The 10,577-nt window shown below is 26.6% G+C and overlaps 1 protein-coding gene across 1 annotated transcript; it reads right to left on the bottom strand.

Moving 5' to 3' along the window:
• Positions 1 to 4,490: 4,490 nt before the first annotated feature.
• Positions 4,491 to 5,333, bottom strand: LOC109814123 (aspartic proteinase A1-like). The gene is made up of 4 exons (XM_083072102.1): positions 5,185 to 5,333; positions 5,070 to 5,109; positions 4,881 to 4,945; positions 4,491 to 4,652 (listed from the first exon to the last, which is right to left on the bottom strand). Exons 2-4 carry the CDS (start codon positions 5,101 to 5,103, stop codon positions 4,506 to 4,508), a joined length of 246 nt encoding a protein of 81 aa, XP_082928228.1. The 5' UTR covers positions 5,104 to 5,109; positions 5,185 to 5,333; the 3' UTR covers positions 4,491 to 4,505.
• Positions 5,334 to 10,577: the final 5,244 nt, after the last annotated feature.

Genomic DNA, 10,577 nt, shown 5'->3' with positions numbered 1-10,577 from the left:
GTTGTTATGTTGAAGTTGTGTTGTGTTGTAAGTTATATGTGATGTAGTTGTAGTTAGTGATAAGCTGAAGTTGTGTTGTAAGATAATTGTTCTTGTTTAAGTTGTTTATGTTGTCACTTATGTTGTTGTATGTTGAATATTTTTTACAAGCTTACCATTTCTTTTCCTTATGGTTGAAACTGGAAATCATACTTGGTATGAAAGCAAGGCAAGACTAGCAATTTTTCTTGGTTGGTTGGTAGAGACTCATGTTGGTGATGGTTCATTTTGTTGATGTACTTTGATGTAACATGGTTGCTGTATAAACACTGACGATTAAAGATTATTTTGTTACAGTGGTATCTTTTGTGTAGATTGTGTATTTGTATAGGGTCTATATGTAACCTTGTTGAGGGGATTTATGTTTTCCAATTGATGTCCAAAAAATGTTTTTGAGTTTTCTACCCTACACTTATATTTATATGCATGAATGACCAAGTGTTTGTTGCATGATAACCCTAGGTTGGTTGATTGTTGTTTAGCACTTCCATTAAATGTAATTAAACTATAGTAAATGTAGTGACCTGTCAGGTCGTTGTGTGTATGTGTGAGTGTGTGTGTATATATATATATATATATATATATATATATATATATATATATATAAACATAGTCAAATATGGTAAGTATATATAATGTGATGGAAACCTACTTCCCAAAAATCCCTTTGGAAGAGATAAGTTCAAGAGAGGTGAAGATTGATAAAGTTGGATTGAAGATTTATAGGGTACTTGCCCTTATTTTGTAAGGTACGTTACTTTTGGAGGCTTATCCTACCTTTAAGCACTCTTATTGTTGTTATACATTATTCTTACTTGTAATTCATTTTAGTAGTGATTGTATTATGATATTTTTGGCCTTGTATTTTTGGGTCAAGTAGTGTAGGTAACTTTATCATTATATTACTTGAAGGTGTAATTAGTTGATTAGGGGAGGTGTAACTAGCAAAGTTTTTTTAGACTTATTTGGGCTTGGATGACCCAAATCTCTTTATGGCCCATAGGACGTTCACTTACTCATGCAAGTGGTTTTGATGTCCAAACTATGCCAAGCTTGCCATCCAAGCTACAAATTAAATTACATGGCTTCAATAGTGACATCTCAAAAAACTTGTTAAAAGCAATCATTAGCCTAGTAGTTGTAATGATTAGGTTAGGTAGTTGGAGTTAACATAAACTAACCTAGGTTATTCTTAAACTAGGATTAGCTTAGCTTGCTCCATAAGTTTCTACACAACTAACTAGACTTGTAGACATTTAACTAGAGTTAGTTAGCTTAAGTACAAGATAACTAACCATTTTAACCATGGTTAATCTATCTTGTACCATAAGCCAACTAAACTCTATATATTATAGTTTTGACCCATTTTGTACTACTTTTGATGTATATTCAGATTTTGGCTAAGAATTTCTCTCTAAATACTCTCTCTCAAAAGTCTAAATTCTCTCTTTGATTTGATTTCAATTCTTTTATCCTCTTCTTAAGAGTGTGGTGAGATTTGAAGTGGTTTATCTTCTACCTTGAAGTGACACCACTTGAAGAGAGTTTTTTACCTTTGAAGGTGAGTCCAAAGGTTTGTTTCTCCATTGGAGACCTTGAAGAAGCTTGAGGGGTGTCAAGAAGTCAAAAATTTAGGAAGAAGCTTCATCAATCAAGCATCTCCTTGGAGTTTTCATCATAACGAATATAATTTTTTAAATAGCAAATTTCACACAAATCCGATCATCTTTGTGTAATTCTTTTTGGTTTCATAAAAAATCCACACAAATCTCTTCTAACTCATCTACATTGAATAGGAATGAACAATAATTATTGTGCAATTCTACGTTTTCTTTTTCTTTTTCACTCCCTTCTAATTCGTGTCTACTACTAAATAAAGAATAATAGTTAATTGAATCTCAATACGTTTTTGAACCATTTTGATAAATCATTTATTTATGTTGTGAACCACATTGAGAAATTATTTGCATTCTTAAAAATTAATGAAATTTCCCTTAATAAATACAACATGAAATAAAGCTTTCTTGTCAAAAACAAATCTCTCATTCATGAAGTTCTCTCACATATGCATTATTTAATCATGTATAGGTATGATAAGTAAACAAAAATCTGTGGATAATGTCCAAACTGATCCTAACTTTGATAGAGAATATCAAATTTGATCAAGTACAAGTATGAATACAGATAATACCCAATTTATTAAATCGGATAAATGAACGTGAATGAGTATGTACATACCCGCTCAATATCCGTATCCACCGTAAATTTATAGAAACTTAATTTATTTATTTATTTTAGAATTTACTTAACATTTATGTAATTCTTATTTTATTTTAAATTTATTTCAAATAAAACTTAATTAATATAATTATCACTATATGTTAAAATTTGTATTTTTTACAAAAAAAATATTTAATTAATTTTTAAACGAGTGTGAGACAAGTATAAGTATACTTGATATTTGACAAAGATAAGAATGAAATGTAAATTTTATACACATCAAGTATAAGAAAATAAAGATAGATATAAAATATGAAGATATTAATTAAAATTCATATTCATCATACCTCATTATCATGCCTAGTCATGTAAGATACACATTTTCCTATGTTTAATTAATAGTATTTTATTGAATATAGACTTTTTACATATTATAAGTGTTTATAAGTCAACTAATTAAAAATTAATTTTGATATAATTTTAAAAATAATTATTATTAAAGTGAACAATTTATCATATATAATTATTTATGATTCAATAATATATTAAACTGTCGTTGGTGTGTATAATCTTTTTTTCTCTTTTAAGTAAAAGGTATATTCAAATTATGTTTTATCTTTATTTCTTTGTGTCTTCTTCCTCCATACTTCCCCTCTCTGTTCTTTCCTCTCTTTTTTTTTTTTTTTTTTTTTTTTGTTGTTGTTTCCGTCTTTTACTAAGTTATATGTCATTAATTTCCTCTCCAATGTTTTGCTTACTTTCTATCATATTGTTGGTGCATCAAGCTCTCATACATGGACCAGACCCAAAACTATAATAAGGGGAGATGTATAAGGATTAATTTTAATATTTAATGTTAGTCTAAATTATTAGTGGGTTAAGTAAAAAAAATTATATGATTTAACCAACATAATTTTAACTAAAAAATGTTTTCAGTTTGGTCCAAATATAAGGGAATTAAGTGTTAGAAGAAAAAAAAAGGGCAATACTTCGAAAAAGTCCTAAAGTATAAAGGATAAGGTGTAATTTATCCATGCAAAGTCAAATCTATCTATCTCTTTTTCTTTTTGTCCACATTTTTCTTAGTATAGAGTATAATGTAATTTACCTTTTTTTTTCTTGCCTTTACAATAGAAGTTAAATTTCTGTTTTTTTTTCTCCACTATTTTTGTGGTACCTGTTTTTTTCTTCCCTGGTTCCACTGACAACAAGGCACAGTACTAGGACAGACAATAAACTAAATTGACTTGAAATTACTTTTTGAGGCTTGATTTGTTAATTAAGTCACTGAACTTAGCTAATTCATAAATCAAATACTAACTTGAATTTAATTAGAAAATTGAAGTTCAAATTAAGATCTTTTGTATATTAGTTGTAAATGTGTAAATTAATTAAAATTTATATATAAAGTAAGGATATGATTGAAAAAAATAATTAATGCTGTCTTGAACTTTGAAAAATAAATCTAAATAAGAATCTTATAAAAAAAATTAACAATAAAAAAGAAACAGAGGAGATATATAATTATTTTATACAGATAAATTTTCAAAATAAATAATAACTTTTATTTTTATTGAATTTATATTATTAGGTTTCCAATTGAACAAATTATTATTATTTTTGTATTATTATATAAATTTACTTTATTTCATTTTTAATTAAAATAAATAAGAACATAAATTTTATCTTAAATTTTAATAAGAAATAAATTTTATTAGTATTGTTTTGTCTGAAAACTATTCATTATAGTTCGATTTATAGCGTCCTAAATCTTATTTATTTTATTATTGGTTCATGTAATTTAAGTTAATGAATTGAAACAAATTATTTGCAATCTTAAATCAAATTGACTTCAAACTAAAAAAAGAAAAATCATATTAAACTCAATTTAAGTTTCAAATGGAACTGTTTTAATTAAGTGAAGTCAGTTAAGTTTACTATTACAACTATCTTCGTAATTTTTTCTCTGTTTACTAAAAAAAAAACAAATTTATATAAAATAAATAAATAAGTTAACCAAAATTAACTCAATCCAAGTCATTTTCAATCCTACTAACATATTGGATCAATTGAACCCATTATCAAATGATACAAATGGGAGCCCATTTTGTAAAGCCCAGAACACGAAAATCAACTACCTGCTACATGGTCCATTTGCATTGCCGTGTAATATTTTGGCAGATGATAAACACACCTCCACTCTCGTATAAACACACCCCCTTTTTAAAAAAATATATATAAAATGTCTAAATTACCCTTAAAAAAAATAAAATTCTTAAATTTACACCCCCTTCCCCGCACCCCCTTCCCGGCACCCCCCTTCCCCGCACCCTGCATTCTTGGCTTATAACTCCAGATGCTCCAATTGCATGGTTAATCATAGTTATTACAGTCTTCAAGAACAAAACCAAAAATGTGATCGTAGAAACAAGTCAGTCAGAAGCATTTGTTTAACCTTTTTTCATATGGCAATTATAAACAATGCACTAATTGTTAAAAAAAATTATTATCATGAACTGACAAAGACAGTGTCTCATGGGAAAACTACTGCATATAATATAACCATGTTAAATTGAAAACTATATAAATATTAATCTATATTTACAAGAATTCATTCATACCGTTGGACCTGCCAACAAAGAAGTCCCTGAGTCTGCAATGGCTGAACAACCATCAGCACAATATCCTGATAGACAATTAGATCAGGTCAGACCAAATAAATTGAAACTATAACGCATTAATGAAAATGCCAACAATACATCATGGGAAGAACAACTTGTCACTTCTGCTAACACATTTTCTACACATACCAGTGGGTTTACCGGCAATAAGTACATCTCCCATATCAAACTGAAAACAAAAATGAAAATTAACAAAGAGAAAAATGTAAATAAAAAAATATTAAGAATTAAAAAAAAGTATAACCTGCCAATATCCTTTTCTGGTCACAGGCACGTAAGTGTGCTTTCCCTTATAGTGAGCAGGATCAAAACCACCAAAAACAATCTCACCCCCTTCCTCTTCCTCTGGGTTGCGGTTGAACCAGAATGAAAATACCGGTTCCTTAATGAGACCTTATTGCGGGAGTGCGGGGAAGGGGGGTGTGGGGTGCGGGGAAGGGGGTGCGGGGAAAGGGAGTGCGGAGAAGGAGTGTAAATTTAAGAATTTTTTTTAAGGGTAATTTAGACATTTTATATATATTTTTTTAAAAAGGGGATGTGTTTATACGAGAGTGGAGGTGTGTTTATCATCTGCCTAATATTTTTTACACTGAGGTGTAGTGACAAAATTATCATATACGATAAATTTAAAAATTTTTATTATATTTATTTTGACAGTGTTTGATATACGATTTTTTTTCATTTTTAGAAATTATAAATTTTCAAAATAATTGAAATTCATTTAGTTTGTTATAATCGTTTTTATAATATTTATAAAATGATACCTAGAAATAATATAAGTAATGTGATTTTTTACCACATTAAAATATTCATTTCAATTTATTAATGTTAATTTTTCATCTTTTTCATGAGAACAATTTTGAAAAAATTATTTATAAAAAAATTTCATAAAAAATAATATTTCCTAAAAATGTTAATTTTTAAATAACAAATCTAAGAAATTAAAATTTAAAAAAAAACAAAAAAAAAATATTTGTCTACAAAACACTCCCTAAAAGATATACCCAAGGTAATTTCTAATGAATTGAAAGTATAAAATGACTTACATTGGAAATTGGCCATATTTATTAAACTCATAATGATAAATAATATTTGTTAATAACATATGTAGATATAAAAATGATAATTATCAAATATGTCAATATTTTTTATTTAATTTAGATAATTGTTGAGTATATCTAATGCTTTAGATTCCTATTTTTTTTTTCAAAAATGAATATTACAAATTAATTTTACTTATCCTTTAAGTTTAAGTTATTTTTTTTTGTTTTTGTTAGTATCTTAGATAAATATAGGAAAAGCAAGGAAGAAGAAGAAAAGGCTACTCAAAGACCTAAAGCAAGAGAATTGAACTTATCGATTCTCAGCTAAGGGAGCCATTTTGGTGGCATGAGTGAGAAAAAGGTCAAAAATAATTAAGAAATATAGGACATTTCACTCAAAGTGAGAATTAAGTATCGTATAAAATGACCATTTACTCGTTTAAGCAAGTCACTTTAGTCACTTAAGTGAGTCAACATTGCAAGCACCTGTCAAGTCTATAAAAAAGACTCGACTAAGCGAGCCACTTGGACAACTTAAGCAAGATTACACAAAAGAAAACTCATTTAAAATATTTAAAATTAGGGCTCGAGGGAAAGGAAAGACACTTTGCATATTATATATTTTAGAGAGATTTGAGATACTAAAAGGAGTCATTGTTCAAGATTGATGTAGTTAACTTTACTTTATGTAATTCTTCATGTTCCTATTTAATACAGGTTTTTATTAAGTTAATGGTTCTTCTATTCTTGATATTTGTTTTGCCTTGATCACTCATTACATAATCCCATAAATTTAATTAAGGTTGAGAATCTCTTTTGAACATATGATCTAGAGAATAACACTAATAACATTCATTACTAAAAATAGGATAAAAAATTATTAGTCAATTTTTATGCCTCCAATCTTAATGCAAAACTTCACCAAGTGAATTAAAAAATTTATTAAGGAACCTATAATTTCTCATCTAAGGGGTCAAAATATTTTGTTAGCTATTGAATTAACTTAATAATCACTTTAATAATTATTGGACAATATACATATGAGGAAAGTTAGTTAAATCAGTCTTCTAACATCTTTTATTATAAATTTTCAGTTATCTTTTCAATCTATTCTCTTATTCTAAAACCTTAAAAATACATTTTTTATGGATTCTTCAGACAAAATATTTTATATATTTTTTTCTAATTAACATTTTATTAAATCAATCAATCATAGTGCAAGTCTCTGTTACGGATATCAACAGGATGAGAGTGGGTAGTATAGCCCCTCATCGCTCATCCTATTTAGTATGGGTATTCATGAATTTTTTTTATATATTCGTGGGTATCCATAAATATTTGATAAAATATAAAATTTTACATAAAAATATAAGAAACAAAATAAAACTAAAAATATATAATTTTAAAATATATAATTATATTAAAAAATAATTTTATAACATATATTTATACTAAAAATAAATAGTTATGATACATATATTTTAGCTTAAAAATAAATATTAAATTAAATTATTTTATGTATAATTAAGAGTTTTTTTTAATATTTTTAAAATTTGGATATTCACATGTATAAATATTTTCATATCTGACATTACTCTATTATTAAATAGATTTCCATTTAACTATTTATTTAAAATTTCTAACGAGTTTTATTTTTAAATCTCTATGAGTATATGTTTAATTTTTGTCATCCGAATTTGATACTTAAATTTTTGTTCATTTTATTAATTACGACAATTGACCATTAGGATTAATAGTGTTGAGGAGTTGGGCTAGATGGCTGGAAATTTAGGTTTAATATTCATTGTAGTTTTCTTATTGATAAAAAAAATGTTCATATTCTCATATGTATTCTTTTTCTCATATTATAAAAGGAAAAGTACGTAACAAAAAAAATATAACGAAATTCATCGCTATTTATGAGAGGGGCATTATTTTTCTTATGTGTTTGTTTTCTCTTAACATGAAATTAACAACAAGAAAATAATAATAATAAAAAAACTCTAGCAGTGGATCATTCATGATAATAGTTATTTTATTTGTCGGTACCAGTTAGTTGGTTGTTGAATTCAGTTGTCATGATAGTTATATCTTCAAAGTTGAAAATTTGTGTATAAAATACTCAGTGTTCTTCAATGTCGGAATCAATCGAAATCACACTTCATTTCAGCCTGCTGTTGCCCATCCCTGTGAATTATTGGCATAAGAAAAAAAATGTTGGATTTTAATTAGTTTTCTTGATTATAGTTATATTCCTTTTTATCTTTTGCTTCTAATTGGTACATTAAATCTCCATAATTAAAGTTAATTAAGATTTAATATATATATATATATATATATATATATATATATATATATATATATATATATATATATATATATATATATATATATATATATGTGTGTGTGTGCTGTGCTTGAAATAACTTTATGTGTATGCTCAGTTATCGTGCGTGATTAAACTTATCTAATTAAAAAAATATATATTACATCAAACATTTTAGTGATAGAATTTATTCTATTAGAAGAATATATATATATATATATATATATATATATATATATATATAATAGATGATTGATTGAAGGTCGTTAATATAAGTGATTTAATATTTATATTTTTTAATTAAGAATTAGAGTATAATAATTTCAACCACTTTAATTATAAAGAGTCTAATCTAATGATAATGAGTTATATCTTTTTATATATACATATTCGGAGGAATTTACTTACACTGATATATACTATTTCATTCAATAACTTATATTTTACATTAAATTTTAATGATTTAACTGTTAAATTAAAAAAAATTTAAAATATAGATCAAGTCTATAAATTTTTTAAAACTTTAAAAATTATTTAATATTTTGTTTCATTAATTTAAATTAATGAAACTCTTAGTGAATCCCTCCTATATATATATGTGTTAATATCATTTTCTTATCTTTAGTTCTTAGGCCATATTAGACATTATATTAGTATTGATATATTTTATTTGTCTTTTGACAATACTAGATAATATCTCTTTAAGTAGATTCTAGAAGAGAATTTGTGTGTGTTAATATCCTTTTATAATCCGTAGTTCTTAGGTCTTATTAGGTCCATTATATTAGTATTGATATATTTTATTTGTTTTTTAACAACACTAGATAATATAAATAATATCTCTTTAGATAGATTCTAGAAGGGAGTTTGTTAAGAATATTTTTCTTTTAGTATTCCTCATATAAATATAGTGTATTTCTCTGTCAAGAGTATTAATGAAAAATATCAACTTACACTAGTGTAATAGAATTTACGTCAGTGTTTTCTCGTCGGACATAAAAATATTTGACGTAAAAAATACGCGATGACAATTTTGAAAATAAAGTAAACTTTTTTACGTCGAACTACATTAGGACCGATGTAAATTTCAAAATTTACGTCAGATGTGACTAATGTCCGACGTAGATTATCAATTTTACGTCAGCCCCAGTGTAGTCCGACGTAAAAGAGCTTTTTATTTCCCCTCTAGCCACTTCGTCTTCTTTGCATGCGCCAGTTTTATAGAACAGAGAAGGGTTTCTATTTGTGGGGCGATTTCCGGCGAGGCTTCGTCAACTTAGTGTGGGCATTTTCGGTCACTGTGCTTTCTGGAGAACAGCTTCTCGACTACCGTGGGTGGTTCCAAATCTTTCTCACCGATTGGATTGGGTATTTTCTGTGTTTTGGACGATTTGAGGTTAGGGTCTCTTCCTTCCTTTCTTCGTTCGTCGTTCCTTCCTTCCTTTCTCGTTACCTTTCTTTTTCCTCTTTATTTATTTTGGATTCATGCATTCCTCATTCACATGCAATTCTTGAATCATCTTTTGCTAAAACTTAGTTTGGCTTCTGTGAAGTTATTTTTGGATTGCTGCATATGTATGAATTCCAGAAAATATATTTATGGTTGTTACTTGATGAGTATTGAACTACAGTACTAAACATTTTTTAGGTTTAGTAATTTATTTGGGTCAATTTGTGCGTCTTTCTTGTGCATGTCTGATAACAATTTTACGTCGAACATATCACAACTGACATAAATTTACGTTGAACATATTATAACCGACATAAATTTACATCTCTCGTATTAACGTCAGACTATTTTTCGACGTGAAAAGTCTAAAATAACAAACGTAAAATGTCTCTTTTATACTAGTGTTAATTTTATCTTTCTTGTAGTTCTCTTTAATAATAATATTTTAGGAATAATAATAACATAACTATTAGCTTTCTTGCTCTCTATATATATATATTTGAGAATTGTTTACAAACACCATTTGAATTCTCCATTTCTTTTGTATTGCTTATCCTTGCACGCATATTTATCTTATCAATAGGATATTTCAAAACATTATTTATGTGTCTTAGGTGGTTAATAAAACAATTGTGATATTTCTTATTATTATATATCTTGTTTCTTTGATGGAATCAGTGAAAAATTGTACTAATTAATAATATGGTTATAAAAATAATTCTTTGTATTAAAAAAATTAATTAGATTCTCACTCATCACATCACATGATAATAACTTTGATTTGTACCAATAACATGTATTAAATAATAATAATTCCC

Source organism: Cajanus cajan, chromosome 3 (assembly GCF_000230855.2).
Source record: "Cajanus cajan strain Asha chromosome 3, NIPB_CcT2T_4, whole genome shotgun sequence".
Classification (NCBI taxonomy): Eukaryota; Viridiplantae; Streptophyta; class Magnoliopsida; order Fabales; family Fabaceae; genus Cajanus; species Cajanus cajan.
This window is presented reverse-complemented; position numbering and strand designations above follow the sequence as displayed.